Consider the following 26,698-nt stretch of genomic DNA (forward strand, 5'->3'; position numbering starts at 1 on the left):
GCTCACTGCACATCCTTTCTGGACGTGCCCCCTTTGAAGGGATTACAGCGGGCAGCTCCAGGCAGTCCCCAGGGTATCAGCTGGCATGCTCCTGACACACTGCCGACAGTAAAATAAGTTGATTATTGCAGCTACAGAGATCTGATATTTTGGAAGAATCTCAAACTGGTCACTCAGGCTGTCCACACAGCCTGACACGCTGGTAGCCAATGAGGACTATCACAGGATACACTGAAACACAGCACAAGGCATTGCAGCTGGAATACCCAACGACTGTGTGCTTCACAAATTGTGTTTTATGAAACAATAAATGGTGTTTACTTCCCCTGGTTCTAAAAGAGGATCCGAGAATTCCTCGGTTGTTCCAAAAATGTAAAACAGGATCAGCAGTAAAAGATGTTGAAGCAGCAGCGTTTCCCTGAGAAGCAGCCAACTTAGAAGTGGAATATGGATTAGTGTCATCAGGAGCAGCAGCAAGAGCTGCACAGGCAGTCTGATGGGGCACTTTCTTCGCACATCATTCTGAGGCTCTACAGCTGAGCCACTCAGAAAATCACAGCTGAAAAAATTTTGTCCAGAACTATCAAGCAGATTTGCTCCTTCTCTACACTCTGAATTTTACAGGTTACTGAATAAAGATGAATGAATATCTTATGTAGCAGGTGGAATTTCGATCTTCTGAAAAGAAAAAAATAGCTCCACTACCATAAACAGCAATGGCATGAACTAGAGTTTGATGTGCCATACCAGGTCTTTGCAGAAGTCTGTAATCTCTTGGGGGATTAAAAAAATAAAAGCTCTTTTTAAACAATTCAGTCAATCTCTGCTTTATTTATTTTTTTTTATTTGTAAAAAATATAAGTGGCAAGTCTCTAACATTGTAATATAACAAGGAAACAATTAATTTTCTTCTTTAACATGCCATTCTGAGATTATTTAAATATTCTTATTAAATATAAACAGAAAATATGCTAGAAATCAGCCCTCCACACTGATTCAGTGGTAGCATTAATTTCAGTCTCTAACTGGCTGCAGTCAACAAGCCTTCAGAGAGCTTGTGAATCTCTTCTTTTAGTGAAACTGGCCATCTAGATCAAAAACTATAAAGGCATTGATTATTGTGTGAATGATTGATGTCTGACTGGAAGCCCAACCAATTTTTATACTGGGAGTTTTTGAAGTGGCAAAATAGATCTAAGCTCCAAAGGCTTAGATATATTTGTTTTTTGGTTTTTTTTTTTTTTTTTTCAATTTTAAACCATTTGGAGTTACCACAGAGCAAATTTAGATCACCTGACAAGGTTCCATTTAAAGAAAGTATTCTATAAGTCTGGGTTTACTTTCTAAGATGTCTCAAGGCAGGCACCTGAAATTGCAAGTACCAGAATACTTCAGAAAACATAAGCTTCTATTTCCAAAGCACTGAAAGTTATTATTCTTACTGACATCCAGACATGAAAAAGCTTTATTTATTCACCACACATACTCAGAACCACATGACTTTCTTTGCCCTTGTCTGGATTGAGTTGGATTTTCACAGTGCCCTTATTTCAGTCACTTAAGTTTACTCCTATATAACTTTTTGTGTTCTTATTCACATTTTAAAGCTGAAGAATTCAAAGCAATAAGTTTTCCAGTATGAAGATCTACATTATTTCCCACTACAAAATTAGCTTTAAAAGACCTTCATGCCACATAAAGGCTTGGTAATCCTTTGTTATGCAAAGATTCCTTGTCTTGACATTGAAAACTTCCATCTGTTCTTCTGTTTTTGGTGAAATACCTCTGGCCATGAAGAGCCCAGCTCTGTAAGATGGAAAGGTAATGATAGAGTATGAAATTCCTCCTTGGTCATAGACATCCATCCCATGGTGGAACATAATTCCATGGCTTTTACTACCTGGCACATCCTGGGAGCAGGTGAAAAATTCATAATTTTAATACTAAAGAACAACTCTACCCAGAGAGTGCATTTACCCCTACATGTTATTCCTTTGTGCCATCAGGAAACAAGGCAAACTTCTGATCCCCATCTTACAGATGGGAACAAACATTGAGGGAGCAGGACCAAGTGACCTATCAAATCTGTGGGTTATATCAGCCCCACAAGCAGGAGCTCATAACTTCCAAATCAGGCCAGTAACCTCCAACTGTGCTCATAGGTCCCTTGAAAATAGTCAAATGGACCATGCAGATATAATAACTATGCATTTAAATTAGACAGTTTTTTATAATTACAAGTTTAATCTGAATTCTGTGTGTGTAATAAAATTTAGAACTACCTCAAATATGTTTCTCATAGCAGATTGCAATTTTTAGTTTCTTGACATTGTGTAGATGTCAGGAAAGGGTTACTGTGATCCCTATATCTTTTAATATGCCCTAAAGATAAGTGAATCAAGATGAAAAAATCCAAGAACCATAGGCAACCTCATAATCCATATTCTCAGTGCTGTTCATTTCTTAAGGAGTGTTCTATATGAGGGAAATTATCTACATTATATGTATACTATAGCAGAACAGATCTATTTCCGTCTGCTACATTTTTCCCCCTTCAAACTCTACTCCCTCTGTTGGCATAATCAAAAGATGGCCACTTGTCCTCAAAGAGAAAAATACAGTAAACACCTAAATTTATATAATGTATTCCATATTTTTCAGCAAAATACACAAAAAAAAATCAACATCATTATTATAGTTTCCTAGAAACTAGTTAGGCCTTAATAGTTAGCTACCTCATTTTATTCTAAAATTCAACAAACTCTGAGAAAATCTCTTTTTTTATACAATCTTTTGGATATGTCATTTGCCATTTATATTTGATGGCCTTAAGGGAAAAAAAAGTTACAAAAAGGTATTAATGCAAGTAGATAATAAAGCTGCATTCTATAAATCTATAGCAGCTTACAGTAATCATTAAAGCATGCAAAACTCTTTCATCTATTCAAAAATATGCAGTGCACAGAATGCCTGCTAAGGTGCATGACAAGTCAGAGTTAAATATATATTAATAAATGAATTAGCTTCATAAATAATAGCCATAATGACATTTTAGGAGACAATAAGTCTGAGGATTGTCAGAAAATGGTTGATGTATGAGCTTCACGTCTCAGTGATTCTTCAAAATGAATAGGCTTTGCGAGATAGTTCAGACCCACGACCAGCCTATTTCCTTGAATAATTTACTTGTTGTCAATTTGTACAGCCACATTACACATGCAAATTGTGCTGCCTGTGCAAACACCACTTGGAGATGATAAAAACAAATTTACGAAGGCTATAGAGGAAGGATTTATTTCACTTTCTCGCCCAGGTCAAGCAATACATGTATCTGACGATTGTGTGTACCCAATTTTGTTGTAATTATATCAGCAAATTATTCTTTATAATCTTATTATTTTTAGCAGTCTCCTTGTGCTTGGGATAATTAGCTTTCTTCACTCAGTGTAAAAACAATTCAACTTGCCAGCTAGGCAGGGCACAGCTCCATTATCTGTTTTGGGTTTAAATTTATTCCCTATATTCTTGGACACTTTGTGTAAATTAAAAATTTCATAGTCCCTAATACTGTACACGCTGTTCATTCAGTGATGAATTAAGGTCCCTAAACCTCTACGTTTGCTATTAGATATCTCACCCACTTTATATGTTAATCTGTGCTAATGAATTCCACAACCCCTAGCCACAGCGAGATGACTAAAATTATTACCACTTACAGAGATATGCCTTTTTCATTTAAAGTTCAATTCAAATTGCTCCCATAAACAGTCTGCCACACAAAGATACCTCCTTTAAAGAAGAGTTACTTACCTGTAAGTAGAGTTCTCTGAAGGTAGCACTATCTGTGGATACACATTCCCAGCTACGTGACCCCTGGTTTGTGGCAGGGGGGAGTGGATCCATCCCTTGATAGTTAAGACTTTTTCCTCAAGGCACTTCATTACCTCTGCAGCTCCTGTGCCTCAAGGGTTGTTTATATCTCAGCTTGTCAACACAACCACCCTGCACTTTTGGAAGGCCCTGGACCAGGCTGAAGAGCAGAGAGGCTCCTCAGAGTGGTGGCCACTGCGTTGAGGGGACATCTACACAGCGGCTCTGCACTGAGCAAGTCTCAGGTGTGTATCTTCTTCCCTCTCAGGATTGCTACCTATGAGCTTTCACAGCAAGAACAGCAAATCTAGTGAAACAAAAACACAGAAGGCCATGAAAAAGCTGGCACAGAATCACACATGTAGCACAAGAGTCACCCAAGTGTCAGCTTGTCCATGGTGCAGTTTCTTGTGCTTCACAGAAAGCCTGGCTACACAACCAAAATTCTACTGCTCTCAAAAGGAAAATAATTTCAATATTACAGTTTTCTTAATAAAGGAGAACAGCAATACCCTCTGTTGAGCGATTGTGTTTCAAACCAGTAGAGGGCATTGGCATACACAGCGACTAAATAGGTTCAGTACAGGAGCTTGAAAAATCAGCTGTTATTTATAAAAATGAAACAATAGCACACTTCAAATACAGTACAAAGTAACAAAACTAGCCCTTCAAAGTTAAATCAACACAAAAATAAAACGATTGAGATTCTTATAAGACTTTCCAATTATATAGACCTTTATTGCAGTACAAATACTAAACTAATTAATTTTATCTAATATCCTTGAAAAATAGTTAAAATAGTGTTGTTTGTTTCACAAACTAAATCAAGGAGAGGTTAAGTACCATGCCCTAGCTCCATATCTGAGTGCCACATGAGCTGTAAGACTCCCTATTGTACTTCTAAACAACATCCATTAATACACAAAGCAAAATTCTTTGAGAAGTTAAGAAAACTGCTTTGACTCTTTTCGTGTAAAAAAAGGCAGGTGCTACTCCATTTGGTGATATGGAAGAAGGGTGTTTCTCTTCTATTCCAGAGAAATGCATCCAAGATCCCAACCCAGCATAAAGATTTTGTATTCATTACAACAAAATTTGGATTGATATATTTGGATCAATGAAATTTGTTCAATACCAGGTGAAAACCCTCACATTGTAGTGAATTACACAACTTCAGGTTCCATAAAACATATCCCACACTCAAAATAACAAATGCAGCAGCAGAGGGGTCAGGTCAGAAAACACCAGAGTCCCCACACCCCAAGGGAACCCCAAAGGGATGAATAAAGGCTGTGGCACAACAGAAGTGAACTTCACAACCTCACTGCCTGCCCCTGCTGGGATCCAGTCGAGCCAGGGTAAGGTTGGTATGGGTACATCTCCAACTGCTCACTGATGCTTTTGCCTTCTGCAAAAAACTTATTCCAGATCATCAGCACCTTGAAGCTCTTGCACTTTTTTTGTCAGACCTACACTGCAAGATTAATTTGTGCAATTGTTATTTGTTCCTTGGCTTGACTCTCTGAAATCCAGTGCAGCCCTGGCCAGTGTCTGTTGATGCCCTGGAGTCCAAATGGGCTCAAAGCCTTCACAGTCTATGGTCACAACAGACAAGGGGGATGAGAACACTTCCACCTGTGAGGCATAAAAGTTGAAAATACCTTGTTCACTCCTCACAGGAATCCTGTGCAAAAATGGGAACGGAGTACAGATCTTCCAAGCTTCAATCTGAAATTTTAAACAGGTCTTACTTCCTCCCTGAATACCCACTGTGCGTTAGTGCTTTAGAAATGCCTTTTTTAAAGAGTAGAAAAAGCAACTTGTTCATGGGCTGCTGATGCTGAAAACCACAGACATGTCTTTCTGATTCTATACTCAGAATTTTCATCAAAATGAAAACCTCAGAGGAGCAAGGACATTGTAAATGGAGCCACAAAAATATTCTCATTAAAGCTGAGTGCTTGATGCTACATTAATCAGTTATGTTCTTCTCTAAAATAAGAAAATTTAGAAACATCTAGGCAGACTTGCTTAGATCTCATATAGCAGAGTATGTGGTAAAAAGCCATCTGTAAACCTTTTAACTGACTTTAAATGTTCATTTGACTATAATTATTTCCATGGATTGATAAAAAGTATATTTTAAGTTAGCATCAAATTAAAAGTTTAGGAAAGAAAACTCAGAGGCTATTTTATTGTCTTTACATCTCTCTTTAAAATCATACTAATTTTCCCTTCCAACACTATTTTATTGTATTAAAATATAACCATGCTAGAAAAATTTCTCATTATGTTAGCAAAAATGAATACAAGGTAGATAGTATACTAACACAATGACTGTAATCTGCTAATACAATAAGGCCTTCCTATTATGTTTAAAGACGAATCCAGTTCTTGATCATTTTGACACAGTTTGAAAACACCATTTCAAAAGGATAGAATGTGACATATTTTACTGCTTAAGAAAAAGTTCCTTATTGTCCTCATTTACTGCTAAAAAAAACCAGATAATAATGCAAAATGTAAGTTGGAGTAGTTCATTTCTGCACTAGGAAATTGTTTATATTTTGTGGAAATAAGTATGGACAGGAGTATTTGTGATTAGCTAAACATGTTTTCAAACCTATATCCAAGGAACTAGATCAGAACTTCAGTGTGTTCTGTATCTGGCCTGCAAATGTGAATTGCACTGTGAGAACCTGCCATGGGGACCTGGCGCACACACAGCCTTCAGCTTTTCTGGGATCTGACAACTCTCACCTCTTCTGTGGCTGCTACTCATTAAGAGAGTTTCAAAAAGAACCCAAAATACATCTGACAAAGCACACTACCAGGATTGGGACTCATGGCTGTGTCTGTAAATATCCCATAGCAGGTAGAGATAAAGATGGATAAAGAGAAAATTGCCTACAACCTGACAAACCATAGAGATCCTGGAAGATTCAAATTAAACTTGAAGTTACATTTAATTGCAGTAGTCCTTCCTTCTAAAGTTCAAGTCGTTTTTTAATAACAGCATCAGAAATATCTAAGTTGTAATTACTGTGTTGTGCCAGTTTGATGTTCCACAGGAATCTCAAAGGCATGACTCGTTTCATTCATGAGAGTCATGGTTTGGCAAGCCTCCAGGACAGGAATTCAAGTGAGAAAGGAAATTAGATCAGTTGACCAAAAGGAAATAAATCAGATTATTTGAATATTTGCTCAATGGGGAACAGAAATTTGCCATCAGAAAAATCTGACACCGAATCAAGTGTTGGCCACAATAGCAGCCCTCACAAATTTGATGTAGGGACATCAGGGTTGGTCACAAGGTTGTGCTGCCTTCTGTTTTCTTCTGCAGATAAAAAGACTTTACACATTATTTCAACACAAAAACCCAGCAGTAAGTTGCAAATTCTGATAAGTAGTCAGCAAACTCTTTTGCAGATTCAGCAAGCACTTACTTTGTGAATACAAATACTTCTGGACAGATGAAAGTCCAGCAGGAGCTCCTGCCACCATTTTTTCTATGGAAGAACATGTGAGAAGTCAGATTTTTTTTTTTGTAGGAGGACTGGAGATTACCCTGAAAATGTGGCTTTTAAAATGACAATTACATTTAATTTGTAATTATAAAATGCAGTTCATGTGGATATTCAAGTACTTCATTTGTGTGCACCACCAGTGCCATTCTTGCTACAAATTGGTTATAGATACTAAAAAAGGAGCATGTTTGGATGCAAATTGTGTAATGAAATTAAATTTGCCTTTCTGGAAATGTATCCCTACCAAACATATAAATTTACAGGTCATAAAGATGTCACACACCTTTTCATTTGTTGAGTGTGTTCAAACTGGGTCACATTAAGAAAATATCATGCAGCCTAATGGTCTAACAACTCGCTAGAACAAATGGCAATGAATATCCAGTATCAATACAGTTATTAATTACCAGTTATCTGTGTACCAAATACAACCAATTATTCAATGTAAATAAAATAACTCTCTTAAAAATTGATTTCCCAGATGAGAGGAAAACCTAGTTAGCAAGCTGAGTGTGAAATTTACATGTAGTTCATGAAAAAGTGATTACTTACGGAATTAATTGATTTTAGAAATGAATCTGAGGATGTAAAATTATGGCATAAAAGGAAAACAATCTGAAGATCTGATTTATGTCCCTGAGAAAGGCATTTAGTTTTTCCTTCCATGCACAGCCAATCCCAGAAGCTGGGATCAACCAGGAAATCCCTACTCATAGCCATACTCCCAATTATCCACCTTCATAACCCTTGCCCTTTTCTCATTCCCCTCTTGTTTGTCCACAGCTGGGTCATGTTGTGGTTTGGGGTCAGCAATTCCTTTCTCAAAAGTCTCATTATCATACTGAGATACAGTTTTCAGCCTGTCAAACTGTCACTCAAAAGTACATCTTCTCACAAATTATTTGGAAGATGGGAAACCTCCTGTCTTTCAGACACATTTCAGTGATGTCAGCCTTGTCCCTTCATCTTCTCCTTGTGCCTCCCTTCCTGTTGCTCCTTCTATGCAAGACGTTCTTGCTGAATCATGTTCAGGCTGCTGTTAAATACCTGTGTCGTCTGCCTCGCCTATGAGAGCTGAAAGGACAAGGTGTAACAGAATCTTAGAGATAAACAATTCCTTTGCTCTGCACAGACTTTGCACTTTTGTGGTTTTCTCTTTACCACATTAATCCGAGGCACTACTGAAAACTTTAGAAGGATTTTTTCAATTCTTGAAGAGTACGACCCTCGCCATTCTGTCCCAGCATAAACATTTTTGTGTGGCTTAACTACACAGGGCTTACTGTTGGAAGAGATGCCATATGCCATTACTATACAACTTGATGCTCGTCCTTTTTCTGAAAGAAACTCAAGTCTAATGAGGAGCAGCTGAGGGAGTTGGGGGTGTTTAGTCTGGAGAAAAAGAGATTCAAGGGGGACATTATTGGTCTCCAAGACTCCCTGGCAGGAGGTAGGAGCCAAACTGGCATCCGGCTCTGCTCCCAGGGAGACAGAGATTCGATGAGAGGAAATTGATGCCTTCTGTTGCATCATTTGAGATTAAAGTTGGACATTAGGAGTAATTTTTTCACTGAAAGGGTGACTAAACATTGGAATGGGCTGCCCAGGGACGTGATGGAGCCACTAGACCTGGATGTGACTCCAGGGAAGACTGCATGTAGCACACGGTGTCATGGTCTGGTGGACACAGTGGCGTTGGGTCGTAAGCTGGACTTGGTCATCTCGGAGGCCTTTTCCAACCTAAACGGTCCTGAGACTCTGACAGCCCCTGGCGGGCACACGCCGCTCCCCCAGCCCCGCCGCGCTCCCCTCACGGCGCCGCCCGCCATGGCCGCCCCGCCCCGGCACCCCCGGGCCCCGCGGGGCCGCCCCGCCCCGCCCCGCTGCCGCGGCGCCCGGCGCGCCCGCTGATTGGCTGCGCCGCCCCGCCCAATCCGCGCGCGGGGTGTTCCGGCGGTGCCAAGATGGCGGCCAGGTAAACACGGCCGCGGGCGGCGGGCGCGGGGCCGGGCGGCGGCACCGAGGGGGCTCCGGCAGCGCCGCCGGCCCTGCGGGCACCGGCGGGGCGGCGAGCGCCGGCTGCCTTCCCCTAGGCCGGCCTTGAGCCGCGTTTCTCTTCGCTTCGCTGTCTCCGGAGCTGGCCCCCCCCCTCGCTTCCCCGGCCTGCCGCCTCCCCTGCCCGGCTCTCCCCTGCCCGGCTCTCCCCTGCCCGGCTCTCCCCTGCCCGGGTCTCCCCTGCCGCGGCCCGGGGCGAGGGGGGTGGCTGTGCTGTCCCGGGAAGTTGCCCCTGTGGAGGCACGGGACGCGTTTGCTACAATGTCGTCCCCAAACTGAAAGGAGCTGTAAGCAAACGCGTAGGGGCACAACTTGAAAGGACGAGGAGTGGGGGAAGGAAGAGCCAGCAGTCTCAGCCTCTGTAATCAAGTTCTCGTCTTCTTTCTGAAATAGTAAGTGTTAGCACCTTTATAATGTGCTTGTCTAAAACATGTAATGATATTTATGTAGGAAAACCAAAAATATTTCTGATGACGTGTTTTGCTGTTCCTGTTTCTCCCTTCTGCAGGTTGTTTTTGTGTTGGGATGGGTAACCTGGTGTCTTTGCAGTGACTTGAAATAGTTTGGGCTTACGTAAACTGGAAGATGTGGAGTGGGCTGTTACCTCCAGGACTGAACGAAAGTGATGTTGATCTAAGTTCTGATGATGGGGATGAATCACCTGATTCCTGTTCAAAGCAAGATGCAAAAGAAGACACTGAAACAGTTCAGGGGACTGGACAGGAAAGTAATGCCAGCAGTGAACCTCTTGTACCCGTGACAGATGAAGAAAGTGAATCTCAAACGTGCCCTCCTGGAGTTTCTGTAAATATCTGGAATGTATGTATCTTTACAGGTCTGCAGATGTGCATAATGCAGTGTAATCAAATTTGATGAGATTGAGAAATCTCAATATGATTTTTAGATTTACGTAATTCAGTCTTGAATAGTCAATATACAAGTCTGAAATTGGATAAAATAATATGATCTGAGTATACAAACCTTTGATTGTTTGAAGTGAGGAATTTAGGAAGGAAGTAATTAGATGGTAATTTGGTGATGATTGAAGGCAGAGCAAGGAGTTGTCATTACTATACAATTGCATAAAACTTGTGTTTTCAGTGGTTCTTGGGTCTGAGCTGTGTGGTAGCTGCTTTCTGCATTGGTAAGGATTTACAGCTCAGTGTTTCAGCCTCTGTGGGGGTGCTGCACCCCTGGCAAGGGGAGGTGTGCCCTGCTGTTTGCTGTAGGGGTTAATTGCAAGCATGCAGACTCAAGAGTTCCTTATAACCTCCTGATTTTGCAGTTGCATTTAAAGACTGGGGAAAACAAAAAAGCCTTAAAAAAAAATGTGTTTAAGGCTTTGGATTCAAAATAAGAATTGGCAAAAAATAATTGCCTTCTTTCACTCTTCAGTCCTTGTAGGTAGCCTGCTGTGCAAGGACCATGCTGTCACTAATTTGTGGATTACAAACTACCAGCTAGGCAATAAAAACATATATTACAGCCCAGGAGTGCACAACAAGCAAAAGTGTGTTTTGTGTCACATCCTATGAGAGAACTGTCAGATCTGAACAGTCCTGGGATGTAGGGAGGGCAGAAAGTCAGAGAGAGGTGGTGAAAGATGAGCACCAGTTCCAGTTTAACACCATCAGAGTCTCATAGTCTCAATTTATAGATTGGGATGTAATATATAACACAAGGCACTGTGGGTAATTATGCATTTCCCTGTGTAATTTCTTAAAAATGGGGGGGAAATGAAAAATACTGACTTGCTTTTTCCTAATCTTGTAGAAATTTGTGGAGCTTCAGAAGAAACACCGTGAAATGAAAATGCAAGTGAAAGAGGAAAACAGGTGCCGAAAAAGAAAGCGCCGCCGAAAAGGTGGTTTTTGAATGATCATTAGAATTATTTTTTTTCCAATTGAATTAGTATCAATACATGCTGTTTTGTGGGGTTGGTGTTTTTGGTTTTTGAGGGTTTTTTCTTGTGTTGGTTTGTTTTTTTTTTTAATTAAGAATTGTATTCTGGCTGTTATCTAGGATTTTATTTTTCCACTTGTTTGCATCACTTGCAAGGTTGTAGTGAGGTTGTAGATTGCTACATAGAATGCAAATAATATATTTCTCCTCTCCTTAAAAAGGAGGCAGAACTTACTCAGTTAATACTGATTTATAATGGTTAAGTGTATTTCAGTAGTTCTACAAAAATTGCTTTTGCACATTCTGGTTTAAAACTTCACAGATATTGCAGGAGTTTCTTACAGCTGAGTGGTTTAAATCCACATGATCATTGGGTAAAAATCCCTGTGTGTTGATCTTTCAAAGGAAATGTGACCAGTTAAAGCTCTTTTAACTTCATTGGATGCTGTGGGGTATCACTGAGTAATGTTGGATTATTTTTTCTTTTTTTTTTTCCCCTTAGCAAAACAGAGAAAGACTGATGAAGTGGCTAAAAGGTATAACCAGGTCAATGGGATTACCTGAGGTCTGTTAGTAGCAGGCAAAACTTGCAATAAGCCTTACCACATTCATAGCCAAAGCCTAGCTTTGAGCATTGTGTAAAATATCTTTTAAATTTGTTCAATGTCTCTGTTGGGCAGGCTGAATTTGTACTGGTGATTGTTTGATGGAGTGTTGTTGCTTGATTTTAAAAATCAACACAAATTTATCATTTAATTTAACTTCTGATAGACTTAATGTTCTTCCTACTTCCTTCATACAAGCTCCTGTTCAGGCTGCTCCTTTCCTTCTTTTTCCTCCTTGGCAGTGTTAGATTTGTGGTTAGACTTGATCTTTAAGAACTTTTTCAACTTGAATGGTTCTGTGATTCTATCAGCTTGCTTTCGAGAATGTGAAATTACACGTACACAAAGGGGGAGGGATATTTAATTTTCATTAATTTAACTTCATTTAAAACTTGAATGGGTGAAAAGACCATGTGTGCCAAATGGAAGAGTTTATTTTAGCTTTGAAAAGGATATTACAAGTTGTGGAAAGGGAAGTGGTTATGGTAATGACTTGTTTGTTTGTTTGTTTTTAGTAGTCAGCAGTTGGAAAATGAAGAGAAATGGAAAGAACTTACACAATACTTTGGAATCAATGATAGATTTGAATCACCTGTGGACAGCAGGGCTCCACAAAAGGTGACTGCTATTACAAAGGGCAGTGTCAGCTTGTGTTTGGCAGTAAAAGAACTTGTTCTTAACTGAGATAGGAATGAAACTGAGGCTATTTGAGAGTAAAAGATACAGTCACTCTGAGGAAGGATAATTTTGTGAACTTTTAAAATAAATGTCCTTGAGTCTTTGCTGTGCTTTCTTTTAAGACAGTATCCAGGGTTGTTTCCTGTCTGGTTTTGTTTTTTCCTGTTGTGAGAGACAGAACACTTCATATGCATTGTTTGACTTTTCCTTTTATTTTATTTCATCATATTTTAACTTCGAAATGTGTCGCATAAATTTTTCAGTTGACAGCAGTGGCTACAAGAATTAAAGGTGCAAACCTAGCAGACATTTTGACTGGATTCATAACACAATCTGTTCATAAATATTACTGTGTAACTAGTCATATCTGAACTAATTGGCACACACGATGGATAAGTTAAGACTCTCAATACATTGTGACTTTCTGGTAGTGCTGTTGGTTCTGTAATATTTCTTATAAAGTTCTCTGTAAGTTCTAGCACATGAAATGTTCAGATAGCTTCCTTTATGATAATTTTTGTATTTTTCATTTTCTTAAAGTAAGTTTCTACATGCATGTCATGAAGATTGGTTTGCTTCTTACTTTTGGTGGCTATTTAGTTGTCATTAAAGTAGTCAGGATGGATCTGGAATGAGGCCCAAAGTGTTAAAATGCAGATGGTTTCATTGTAATTTCAGGGATAGTATCACTAGTGGAAGATACATCTCACTATTTTCAGAAAAGGCATCTTAACAGAATTTGCCATCAGTCTAACTTCCAACTGTGCATTTTTTTTCAACTACCTCCTGAAATAATTCAAGTGCAGTGTTTGCAGATCACTGTTTCTCAAGAATTCCATTAGCTTTTTCATTTTTATCTCTTAAAAAAGTGTATGTTATGGAACTGTCAAATGTATTTTCTTTAGTTCACTAATATTTAAAATCAGTGAGGCTGTAAATTATCTTTTGATATGAGAGTGAGGTTTTTTGTGAAATTCTGAAGTCAGTGCTACCCTTCTGTACTCCATCAAAAATTTACAACCATAATTTCCAGGAAGTAGTTACTTTTTATTATGTTATTTGTAACTGTTGCCATTAAACAAGTTATATTTACCTCTGAAAATAAGAAAACAACCTGTAAATCCTGAAGCTTTTTCATTGTTTTCTATAAGGCTGCTAGAATTTTTAATTTATTATCATAGTGGAGTGGCTTTGTGCCAGAACTCTGTTTTTTTGGGTAAAGATAAGATCTTAGAACTGTAACGATACAGTGGTAATTGCCATTCTTCATGTTACCTGACACATACATTTCACATTTTGTTTAGAAAGCTCCAGGGATGGAAGAGATAAGCCAGATCTTCAGATGAAATTTTATTGTGACAGGCATAAACTAGCCCGTGTAATTTTTTTAACCTATAGTATTATCCTGCACATAAGGTGGAACTAATGCAATGATTTGTGCTCAGGCGGCCTCTCAGTGAATTCTTAATTATACTGTCCATTACAATACACAGACAGAGTGATTTGTGGTACACAGAAATTGCAGGTTTATGCAGTGTCTTAAAGAATTTTTTGAAAGAAGTATTTTTAGAAAGGAGGTACTCCTTTTAAATATGTTTTTTTCTGAAGGCATTTACCTTTTTTTTTTTCCCTAGTCTGGCCTTGAACTGAGCATAGAGAAGTGTGTGGCTGAAGGTGACATTGCCAAGGCTGAGGAGCTGAGTGACAGATTAGCCACTCGTGAGGTAAGTGGGCTGTTAAAAAAAGCTCTGAGGGGTCATTAAGTTTTGCACATCTGGACTAAAAGTGTCTTGAGTAAAACAGCATTGAAAGTTGTTTGCAGCATCTTTCCCGTTTCCTGAACAGATTCCTGTCAGTGATTTCAGGACTTGCTGCTGATCTAGCAATGCTTGGACAGCTGTAGCTGTGTTTAAGAATTGAAAATACATCCATGAACTGTCCCAAGTAACCTTGCTTTAGATCCTTGCTGCTCACTCCTCAACTCAGAAGAGCTGGTATCTGGTCATCTGTGTTGACCTTTTGATTTTTTCCATGTTGCAAGCCAAGAGAACAGGAGTGGGATGTTCCCTTTTTCTCAGTTCCCTGTGCCTCATAATTTTTTTTTTTGCATTACCTCATCTATAAGCTTGGGAAGCCTCAAGACAGGTAGAGATAGAGCAAATGAGGACATATGAACCCCAAGCTGTGTGCCAGTACTTGTTTATCTGTGTATTCACATGGTCAGGAGTTGATGGCTGGACGAATTCTGAAGAAGAATGGGAGTAGATGGTTGTCTCTCTGTACTACTGCTGTAGCCTTAGAATTGTGTTGGATATTTTTTTCTCCTTGTCATAGTGGTTCAGTGTATAAATACATACCTAAAACCAAGTCCAAAGTAACACAATTTTTTCAAGATATTGTCTTGATAGTTGGTGTAGCTGAGTAATTTCATGAAAGCTGTGCTCTCTTTGCCACAAAAGTGGAGAAAAACATCTGTATGTACAGATCTTAGTGAATACTTAAAACTGGTGAGGAATCTATCAGATAGCTCTGGTACCTTCATTTAAGAAATTGTTCAATTTGTACACATAGGGTAAGTGGAGGCAGCTGAAATAAAAATAACTGAAGTCCACAAAGGCTGTTTTCCCCACTGCTAGTTGTGCATGGGGGAGAAAATGCAGAGGAAAAAAAATAGGATAATATAGTTTAACAGTTTTGAAGCCAGGTAAGAAAAACAAAAATACTATTTCAGTGAGTAGAAATGTGATCTTTTTAAAGTCATCTAAGAAGTATGATTTAAACTATAAATCTTCTAGATTTATACTAAAAAATAATTATGTAATTTTTGCTTTCATTCCTCTATCTTGCATATTCTTCCATCTTCACAGAGGTAATGGGAATTTTTTGTCCACTGTGTATATGCTTGCAAAATTCAAAGGTATTAGGAAAGCAAAGGCAAATTTTAGCTGCTTCTCATTCTCATACAAATATTTTAAATGTTTCTTAAATACAGTGTTTTAAACTAAGCTTCAATGTAAAATTGCAGATTTGAATCTGTTTAATGCAATGTATTACAATATTGTGATGGCTTTAAAAACAGACAGCTTCTGAAGTGGGAAATACAGTTCTTAAGGTTCTCTGAGGTTAGGTAAAAGTAACTGTTCCTCAGTGACTATTCTTACAAAATCATTAAACTCCTCCATTTAGTCTCTCAGGGCAGTTTCTAATGACTAGACTCTTACCTGCCTTGTCACCAGTGATCACAAAACTTGAGTCTGCAAAGATTACAGCTATTGACAGTGGTAGGAATGTGTCCTGATGTTCCCTTTAAGTCTCACCAGCTTCTGACTGTTTTATTACCTTTCATGTGTACAACATGAAAAACACTTGCTGTTCTCCTTCACAAATGTCATTATCCCATCTCCTCTAAAGTGGTTGGAGTATTATAATCAATAAAACATACTGAGGTTCTAGTGCAAATTGTTTGACTATAAAAACAAATTAATGTAAGAAGTTTTGAGGTTTTGTAATATTTATGATAAACTGTTATCTGATTTTGGTAGCCATGGGATTATACAACATCTAGCATATCCCAGGTGCTGCAGCAGTGTATTATTATTTGTGGAACATTAGCTCCAAATTGTTGACTTTCAAATATTAGCATGTTGTAATTCTGAAAACAAAATGCTTGAAACATTATTAGTATTCACAGCCTTGACTTGGTTTTGGTTAAGTGGGTTTATCTGAACAAATAATATGTTGAAAGAAGGAAAACTCAAATGACTGGCTTGATCTCTCATGAGGAGTTCTGTCAAGGCAGAATCCATGTGAATTCACTGGGGTTCTCTGCTCTTGTAGAGATTTGCTCCATTGCCCACTGCAAGGTTCATTTTTCTTTGTGATTTTCAGCAGCTTTTTTTTTTTATGGATCTTTTAAAATACTTTTTTTTTCTAAGGAAAGTCTTCTAACAGTGACTGTTTCAGTGAAGAACTATAAAAAGAGGATTTGATTATGGAAGAAGCTGATTGAACAGTCATTGTTTTGTATACAAGTACACTTAATAAAATACTGCTTTCTTGTTGTATTCATTCAATTGCTACTTTTTTTCTCTTAGCAGTTTACAGAAATGTTGTTTTTAATATACAATGCCTCTAAAAAGTGAGTTAGTTTTTAAATTATGTGGCTATTTGTATCCCTCTAACTTCCAAATGCAACACAGCTCTGTGAGCAAGTCAGGCATGGAACTGCACTGTGGCTGTATTGAAGTACACCACTTCTGAAGTCTGGAGTAATAAGTGGATGAGTTATTGTTCTTTTATCTCAACTTCATCTCTTTATGTATAGTTTTCATTTTTCTTGAGCGGTGTTACAGGGCTGGGGACAGGGAGTGTGTGAGAAACAGCTGTCTGGTGTTTGGGGTGCAGCCCCCCTTGCAGCCATGTGAGAAATGTTCAGTGGGTAGGTGTTCTTTTTGAAATCAGGTGTATGGGGTTTTAATCGGCACCATTTTCTTTTGCAAGAAGCAGTGACTGGAACCTGCTGATAAAGCTTTTGCTTTGAGGCACAGATCCCAGAGTTCTTACAGCCGTTTCCTGCCTTAATAAGTGAAACTAATTTTTGATGTATAACATTTATAAGCCTGTGAAACTGATAGGGCAGCTTCAGTATTTAGAAAAATGAAGCCAAAAATAAACAGATGATGAGTATAGACGGTAGAAACATGTCCTAAAAAGCAAAGGAATGTCAAAATGATGCTGTCAATATCCTGTCGTCGTGACACAGTGAGAAAAGGTTTTTTAAAATCAGATTCATTTAAAGTCGCTGATGACTTAGGCAATATGCATAATCTAGCAGCTGTCAGTGCATCATGGAATTTTGCATTCTAAAAACCTACATGATACCGCTTTAAGGTTTTGGGTCTCCGGGTTTCCAAGTGGTACTTGTTGCAGGTTCTTTAAGGAAAATGCCACTGCACTGCATTAAATGAGCCTTTGGGGCAATATATTATTTGTTGTTTCCTTTGCTTTGACAAATACACACAAATGCTGATTTTAAAACAAAGCTTCAGTCCATGAGCATTCAAGGTTTTGGAGTGAGAATTAGAACTTGAATGCCTCCTGCATGAGGATCTATTTACTGGTGTCTGCATGGGTGGATTCATATGTACCTTTTGAGACTGGCTGGTGTGTTCCCCCTTTTTTCTTGGCAGTTGCATTTCTATTATGAAAATGAACTGTATGTATTACACTGCTGAATACACTGCCAAGTGTTACCCCTTGTCTCCTGCTATCAGTCATCAGGGTAGCAGATCTCTTCCTGTGGCATCTTTGGCCATCCCCACAGCACGTTCTCTTGTGGGGTGTTCTGCTTCCCTGAGAGGTCTGGTGATCCTGAAGTTCTTGATTTCATTAATTTATACACAAGTGAAGTTTTTTCATGAAGAAAATATGGGCATCTCTGCATTATGTTGTAGAGAATAATTTAGGCCTTCAGTAACTCTGCTCCTGCAGCTTCTGGCTGGAGCACCTCAGTGCTGTGATGCAATTACAGTGTCCAAGATCAACACTGCTTTGATAAATGTGTTGAGCAGCAAAATAATGCAGGTGGGTCATACTCCTTAATTCACTGTAGAGCTTCAAGCACAGTTAGACTACTGAATGATTTCTTTAATACCTGCAGTACAGTACTATTGTTATTAAAGAAATGAGCAATTCATTGCAGTGTACATGGTACAATATGCACAGTTAGTGTTTATTGCTGTAATCCAGTAGCTGTCTTTGTTATCTTGTTCCAGGGCTTCCAGCATGGGCAGAGTCCTTCATGTTTTATAGTTGTGCTTTTCAGGTGTAGACTGGCATACCTAAAGCTGTTGGTTGAACATTGCATTTAAGGATGACTTATTTAACTTGAGAGATGCCAGTAGAAATGTTAATGTAGGAGTTATCAAAAAAAAATCTGAGCCTTTTAGAATGAAAGTTATTAAGAGAATAAAGTTCATGTGAACATTTATGTGGAAATGACATGATTTTTTGGTGATGCCTTAGGGTAGGATAGCTGAGATCTAATAGTAGCAGATACTTGGGTTATGGAGCTAGGAACAGACACTTGGAATTATGTCAACTTCTTAATGCTTTGTAAAAATGTTTCTGGAATTCTGTCTTGAGATGTAATTAAATTCTTCCTACTGTGTTAGTGGGAATCCACCTAGATTTTTTTTTTTTGAAGAATAAATGTTGATAAATTAGAGCACTGTGACTGCGCATAGCTGGATGTGTTTATCCCTTTGAGTAAGGATGGTATGTGCAGATGCCTGGTAATTTCACTCTGCTATAAATCAGTTTCAGTTTGGAGTGGTACTTGTAAAAATTATTTTCATAGGCAAACCAAAAAAATCTTAAAAGATTCCCCACCTCCACTCCTTAAATTCCCCCTAGAGAAAGAGGTTTTTTCATAGTACTTCTGTGCTCAAATCATGGTTTGGTGTCTCAAAATGCAGAATACAGATTTCTTATGGCTCTAATACTGTGAGAACTAACCTGACTAAAGCCCAAACTTTGCACTTACTGGTGTTTTTTGTGTGAATTGCCTGGTAGGCAGGTGCCACATTGTCTAAGAAGACATTAGCCTGAGGACTGTAACTTGAACACAAATAATCTTGACCATATTAGACTTACCTGTCAAAAGTAAGTTTTAAAATATTTTGTAATTTAGTGTGCTAAATTGCTGTAGCACTTGTCAGTCTCTAAATACCTCAGACTTTTTGACAGTATTTCCTAAGCACCTGGCTTAGTGTCTTCTGGCATTTTGGGGAAAGATTTAAAAAGCTGCAATTTATAGGGACACTGGTATTTAATCAAATTTAAATGAGAGATCTACATTGTAATTGGTGAAATTAATTGGCTATTCACTGGAATATCATCCTCATGTTACAGCAAGATCAGTCCTGCTGTCGTCTTTAAAATTTGATGCATCAGTTCTGACCATTTTCTCATGATCAAATTAGTATCTCCTGTCTGCAAGCAACCTCTAGTCATATAAATTAGAAAGGGAAGTACACAGGGCACTTTGTTGGTTATAAGTGCTGGGAACCATTGTGGAAACTGGTGTCCATGTGAGACTCTGGGTAGGAAATGGTAGGTTGATTGTGATGATGTTACTGCTAGAGATGGACAGGAGTTAGTACTTGATGCTATTCTGTTGGTAAAATGAAATTTCTAAGTTCTGTGCAATGTTCACAATTCCTCACAGTGTTTTTAGGTACATGAAGTGGTGCAATTTTATGTGGAGTGTAACCAAGCACAAATTAACTTGGAACTCTTGTTGTGGAAGAACTGCCCCTCCCCACCTCCCCCCCTCAAAAAACAAAAGAAAAAGAGGAAAAAAAAAAGGTTTTTTATCTGTGAAGGATTTCCTTTCTTACCTTAGTGAAGGTGCTTCCAAATACTCCATTGAGGTGGTTTTCTTTTAACCTTTGGAACATGGCAGGGTTATCACCTAGAATTACATTCTTATGCTCCCTTAATTATGTATATCTTTTCCTTAACAAACCTTAAAAAAAGATTTCAGATGTTACAAGTCTAATTAAAGAGACAGACAAAGCACAGTTTATACTGTAGATTTTTTCTGCAGTTCAATTAATCAGCATGTTTTCTCTTTTAATTAAAACCATTTTAGTAAATTAAAGCCCACAGCAAAACACATATATAATTTGTTTGTAATTAGCTCTTAATTGGTGGTAGTTGAAGCTTAGCACCCTTGGTTTCTTTCTTCATGATTGCCATTTTATTAGCAGCCAGTCATTAATTAATCTTTTTTTCTAATTAGCTTATAAAACTGTTGATGGCACATTATTGTAAATGTGATTTTAAGTTCAAAGCTTGTTAATAAGCTTTCTTACTTAGAAGAACAGAGATAAAGAAATTGCTGAAAACAGTACTACAGTTCTTTTTTTAAAACTGCCTTTGTTATAAGGGGGCTCTGTAAAGCATCTAACAGCTTATGGTTAATTTTTTAATGCTGTGTTTTCTCGTGAATGGAGGAAGTTACTTGCATTTAAATGTTGAAGTCTAGGAAAGAGCTTAATATTAGAACAGTTTTCTGTCCTTTCTCCATTACTGTGTCATCCAAATATAATGTGATGTTATAATACACAGCATAAAAATACAACAAAGGTATTACAAAGTATTTTAAAGGGGAAGTTGAGCACATCATTGAAAGGGGACAATTTTCACTGCAAAATCCACTCGGTATTCTTGTTTGCTTTATATATTTTATATACGTCAGCAATGGATAACATTCCATAACATAAAAGGAGAAAATCATTGCTAGAGGCAAGCCTGAAATAACTAGATTCATATTTGATGAGAAACTGTAACACTGTATTAAAAGGCTGTTTGGCTTCTCTGCTATGATCATAGGATATTTCAGGACCTGTTTGAGTATAGATGTTTTGTTGGAGCTTTTATAGGTTTAATATTTTGTATTTCTGGAGCAGTTCTTGATTCCATTGTCTTGTACTGGTATCGTTCAGCGTTTACATTTTACAGTCCTATCTTAAAGATGAGTCTTTTCTTTGTGATATTTAATGTTAAATATTCTGATTTGCAAGGAAGTTTTCTGGAAGTTACAGTAGATTCTCTTGCAACTTAATAAAAATGTTTACTCTTCTGCCTGAACTTTACATTCTATTTCAACTTCAGCTATTTCTTTGCTTGTTTTAAAAGTGTTTTATGATGCTGTGCAAGAAACACTAGAAAGGGATAGCTGACAAGGAAAAAATTAAAAATTGGATAAAAAGTAAATGAATAATGTCATATTACTAAAAAGATGAGAGGCTAATTTGTGCCGACTTTTTGCTAATTTTGTTCAAGCCTCAAAATGAGGAGCTGTCACCCGTTCTGTGTAGCACTGATGACAGTGCCAATGATCCATGAAATAAGCTGCCGCTGGCTTTGTTCTGATAAGAATGAACAAATCTGCACAATGTACGGCTCCCAGAATCTCATTTTCATACTTGCATGCAGGCTAAAAGAAATAAGCTGTTTGCAGGCTTGATTAATCAGACATTTGAGGGTTTTTTGTCTCTTTGATCTCTTTCGTCTCCTAGGTAACTTGCTTGACATTAATGTTGAGCTTGAGTAAAGACAATCAGGAATTGTAGACCAAACTGATATAAAAATTAAAGACCTTAACACTTTAAGTACTCCAGTAATGGTTCCGCTTTACTTCAGAAAACATCTGTTTTCATTTAATTAAAGAACAAAAGAGAACGGCATAAATATTTTTCATAGAGACCTGTTATTCCATAAAAAGTTAAAGTATGATAATTGGTATTTTAAAATAAATGCCTTGAAAGTGTTCAAAACGAAGCAAAGCTTCAGATATTTGTTACAAGGTAACAATGTCAGATGAGTAGGAAATTTTCATTTATGCTACATTAAACATCTAGAGTAAGATATTTGACATGATTATTGGTCAACTTTAAAATGGAAGGGGCTTTGCCCTGTCGAAACTAAGTTGTTTTTCAAGTTTGTCTCAAAATACAAATATATATAGTGTTACAAGGATGAACCATTATATCAGCTTTACTACCCAGTATGATTTACACACTTTAAACCTGTAAAATTGAAAGGAATTTAAAAAAAAATGTCGCAGTGCGTTTGCTTGAGGTTATGCAGACGCTTTTACAAATCTTCCAAGTGGCTGTAAAGATGAATGCCTCAAGGGTCTAGCCAGGGCCCTGCTTTTCCAACCAGCTAAAGCCCTTATCTTAAATCCAAGCAAAGTACCATTAATCTTTTTGAAAGACCTTTTATGGCTTTTAATATATCCCAAATTAGAACATTTTACACCCTTGGTTCCTGAAATATGGTGATAAAAAGCCTTTAGAGCTTAATTTTCCTTACTGCGTGCTCTGACCAATTTGCAGTTCTTTGTGATAATGTTTAGACACCTTAATTAAAATGCAGCAAAATATTGGATGTTCTATATGGAAAATGCTGATACTTTGACTACACAAGAAATTGTTGTATATATTTTTATTCATGCTTTCTTACTTCTTTTAAGATTGTATTTTATTGAGTTATCTGATGACCTGAAATGTTAGTATGTTTTTTTTTTTAAATGTAAAATCCATTGACCAAGCTTTTATGGATTTCTTCTGGGAGGGAGAAGGGAGTGAAGATGTATGTCTGGGTTTGGGTGGGAGCAGAAGACATTTAATCTGCCTAAAATGTTTGTGTGTGTTTATATGCAACATTTGTTTTCATATCTTGAAAATTTGACTCTATGTAGCCTAAAAATTATAACAATGCTGCAAAATTCTTCTGCTTTTGCTTCCACATATACTGCAGAGGATCTTATCCCATTTTTTTCTGTACTTTTCAAAGATGGAAGAACTCATTCTGTCTTCCAGAAAATGCAGATAAAAAGATTTTTCTGCAGCACTTATTTAGAGCTCTCCTATGTATATTTTTGTGTGTATAAGTGCTCAATAGGCCACTAGATTATATTTTAAGGAGATTCTGTTATTCATCACACAGTAAAAGTTAATTTTCAAGTGTCTTAGGAGGTAAAATACCTCTAATAAAGGCATGGTTCTGCTGACTTCAGCCATCAGATTGCTCTATTGTTTTAACTAATGATTACTCCTGTTTCAATTTAAAAGTAAACATTTTTTGAATATTTTAGGTGAGTTTTCTTAAGCATTTTTATACTGCTATTATATTAAGGTTAATAGCTGTCCTTAAATGTTAAGTGACAATGCAAATAAAAGAATGTTATGTTTTAATCTTTGACCTGAAATTTAGCGGTTCAGATGTTGGCATTGTTACTGTTAATAAAAAATGTTAATGCTCAGGGGAAAATTACGTAGCTAATATAAAAGTTTTGAAGTAGCTGGTCACAGTATTTTGTGCATGAAGATGATTCCAAAGGTACATGTTTAGGACCTTATAACACATGCAAATAGTGGATGAGAAACTTGTCCCATTTTTCCTTTTTAAATATTATGTTTATGAAGATACCTGTTTTACTTTTAAACTGTTATGCTCAGCTCCTAACTGCTTGTGTTGCCAGCAGTTAGACCCTCAAACAAAGCACAAGCTGAGTTGTGCTTGCTGACTTTCCTTAAAGGCTGCTTTCTTCATTCTTGAACCCTGAGAGGACCATGAGATAGAAGAGCTTGTTTGGGTGTGGTTTTTTTTTGTTTTGGGGTTTTTTGGTTTGGTTTGGTTTGGGTTTTTTTGTTTTGTTTTGTTTTTTTGCTTTGTTAACAAAATGATCACCTACCTATTGTGTGTTTTGATGGGATAGTTGTGGAAAATGTGTCAGTGCATCTACACCTGCAGATGTGTTCTTGAGTTCTCTGTCATCTTACCTGGATAAAGCATTTCTCAGAGTAAATATTTGTCTGTATAGATGGTGCACATTATTCAAGCATATTAGCATTAATAGTGGAACTTCAGCCAAGGTGTTAAAAGAGTATTATTCTTCACCTTGGGTCTCCCCTTCTTTGATGCTCCCATGACTTTTTAGGGACTTTTTAGAATATCCACTCAGAAACTGTTTGCTAATTCCAAGAGGTTTGAGTGTGGATTGAAAGAAAACCTGTTTGCCCGCATTGGTTTGTCGCAATTTGGGGTAAATTAATTGCATGTTTGTCTTGGAGAACAGCAGTAACTTCAGAGAATGAATTCCTTCCCAATTCATCATGTCAAGTCAAGGCACCAACCACAAAATGTAACTGCAAGTTACAAATGGTAATTAAGGGGAATAAACTGGTCATAGTTCACTGTATCTTCTTCCACCTTTTCTACTTTACTCTTCCCTGCCTTTCACTCCTGCACTTGACATTCACTAATTCTCACAGTTTGCATCAGTTTATGGAAGTGGTACTCACCTACATGGAAAGCTGGCATATCACACCCTTGCTATCTAAAAGCTTGTAACGTGGCAATAGACACTAAGGACACTGCATCTTTTATTTTTGGACAGACTGATTAAAACATATCCAGTGGTTCTAGTGAAAAATGTTTAATGGAAAAATGTCTTTTGGGGTGTTTTTGACACTGGTAAGACCTGATTCAATTTTTTTTAGCATAGCTGAGGTCACAGACTGGTCCTAATAATGGAGACTGTGTATTTGGATATGTCTGTCTATATAAAACAAACAAAAGGATCCAGTGAGCTGTTGCCCTTTGCTTTTGGTTTTGAAAATGAAGGATTTGGTGAAAAGGATTGTTTGCCCCAGGATCCGACGCTTTTTTATTTCCCTCAAGAGATGTTTGTCCAGTCTGATAGTGCATCATCAGCCTAATATTGGAAAGATATTTTAGTATCTATTGACTTTTGAGAAACAATATCAGACCAAGTAATTTGTGAGGCTTAAATTTCATATGAGCCATTTGCATCTAATCAGTTTTCCTTTGTTCCTTTTCATGTCTTAGCTTGGTGTGAAAATTGCCAAAGCTGCCGCTTGCCGCAACTTTGTAAAAGCCAAGCAAGAAGCAGAGGCTGCCCAAGAAGCTCAAAAGAAAAAGAAGCTTGCTTGGGGGTAAGTCATTTGAGTGTGGAATTAAACATTTGTGGTTTCATTGGCACTAAGTGTGTACAATACAATCTCAGTTAAATGTTTTTTTTTAGTTGAAATAGGCTTGTGCTAATCTTATTTGTTTAGTTTAACCTTGTTGGATTTTGGTGGGCTTCTTTAGGAGTGTATCAGACTTAAGTATGGGGGCTTTATCAGAAATAAAGTGGTGGTTGTATAGCTATATTTGTCTTCATGTCTTTATTACAGTATTAAAAATAAGTTATTTTTGTTGTTGTTAAGAATAATGTGGTTAAATACCTAAAACACATACCCTCATCATTCCTAATGTGGATTTTGTGCTCTGTTTCAGATTTGAAGCCAAGAAAAGATGGGAAACAAAAAGCAACATGGGATACATGTAATCCATCCTATTTTCCTCAGGAGTCAAATAGCTGTTGTTACTTGAAGAATTTTTGTGGGCAACTTATTAAATCTAAACATAAAACCCCCCAAAATACAACACATCAAATGCCTGGTATTTATCTTAATGCTTTTGAACTGCACTATCTTGTTTTGTCACTCTCTTATAAATAATACAGCAAAAATACTATCTGAACATCAATACTGTGTTAAATTTTCCTCCTATATATGAAACCTAAAGGTAACACATTTCAGGATGCATTTGGAGTCTGGTAGAGAGTTCTCTGAAGTCAAAATAAAATCCTTGGTCCAAATGTGTTTTGTGCTGTACTGCAATTATAACGTGTGGGTATAAGGAGAGAGGTGTGTTTGCTTCTGGGGCTACACAGACTTAATGCAGTAAGTACTCCTTTTCTGCTTGTAAGCTGGGGGAAGACACTAAATAAAAAAGAGCAAACCCAACCTGTCTTTTTTAAACCATGGGCATTTATAGCCTTAGTAAATACAAACACACACAAAAAAAAAGAAGCCTAAAAAAAGTCCTGGAAGGATCTGGTACTATTGATCATATCCTGGTGCCACGTCCTTCATGATATTTCAGATTGCCAGTTTTCTTTCCTTCTAAGAACACAGGTTTTAAAAGTCCCAGATAAAAATATACAAATACATGTCTTGGAAAAATATCTGAACTGTTATGTTGTACAGTTAACTGCGCCCAAGATACAAATGCAGATTTTACTCCAAGTCAAATATCTTACAGATCAATTAGCATTTGAATGTTTATGTTATAAGATTATAACAAGAATTGATGATAATATTTCTTCAGAATTATTCTCAGTGAAAAGTAAGTACATATTCAAAACTAATAACTTTTCTCCCTGAAGTTCTTGCATATACGTTTAGTCACCACAATGCCTGAATTGATTTGGTAATGTAAATGTCAGTTATTGTTAACCAAGATTAATATGTTTCAGGCCAAAGGTATGGTATTAGTGTAATGGTGATTTACTGTGTAAGTACTTGGGGCTAAAACAACTTGCCAACAAATAGCAATTTGAAGTTTTACGGCAGCAATTCGAAGAGTTCAGGTTTGCAGCCCAAGATGGAATAGTGCATTTTTGTTCATTAGCCC

The 26,698-nt window shown here is 37.5% G+C and overlaps 1 protein-coding gene across 2 annotated transcripts; it reads left to right on the forward strand.

Moving 5' to 3' along the window:
* The first annotated feature begins 9,401 nt into the window (after positions 1 to 9,401).
* FAM204A (family with sequence similarity 204 member A) lies at positions 9,402 to 25,880 on the forward strand. 2 transcript variants are annotated; one of them, XM_053949195.1, is made up of 8 exons: positions 9,402 to 9,844; positions 9,961 to 10,271; positions 11,226 to 11,316; positions 11,857 to 11,890; positions 12,478 to 12,577; positions 14,272 to 14,361; positions 25,064 to 25,170; positions 25,517 to 25,880. In XM_053949195.1, exons 2-8 carry the CDS (start codon positions 10,038 to 10,040, stop codon positions 25,566 to 25,568), a joined length of 708 nt encoding a protein of 235 aa, XP_053805170.1. In that variant the 5' UTR covers positions 9,402 to 9,844; positions 9,961 to 10,037; the 3' UTR covers positions 25,569 to 25,880. The 2 variants fall into 2 exon arrangements, with proteins under 2 accessions (XP_053805170.1, XP_053805169.1); XM_053949194.1 differs by having other exon boundaries at positions 9,403 to 9,844; positions 12,475 to 12,577.
* The last annotated feature ends 818 nt before the right edge of the window (positions 25,881 to 26,698 follow it).

Source organism: Vidua chalybeata, chromosome 8, assembly GCF_026979565.1.
Source record: "Vidua chalybeata isolate OUT-0048 chromosome 8, bVidCha1 merged haplotype, whole genome shotgun sequence".
Lineage (NCBI taxonomy): Eukaryota > Metazoa > Chordata > Aves > Passeriformes > Viduidae > Vidua > Vidua chalybeata.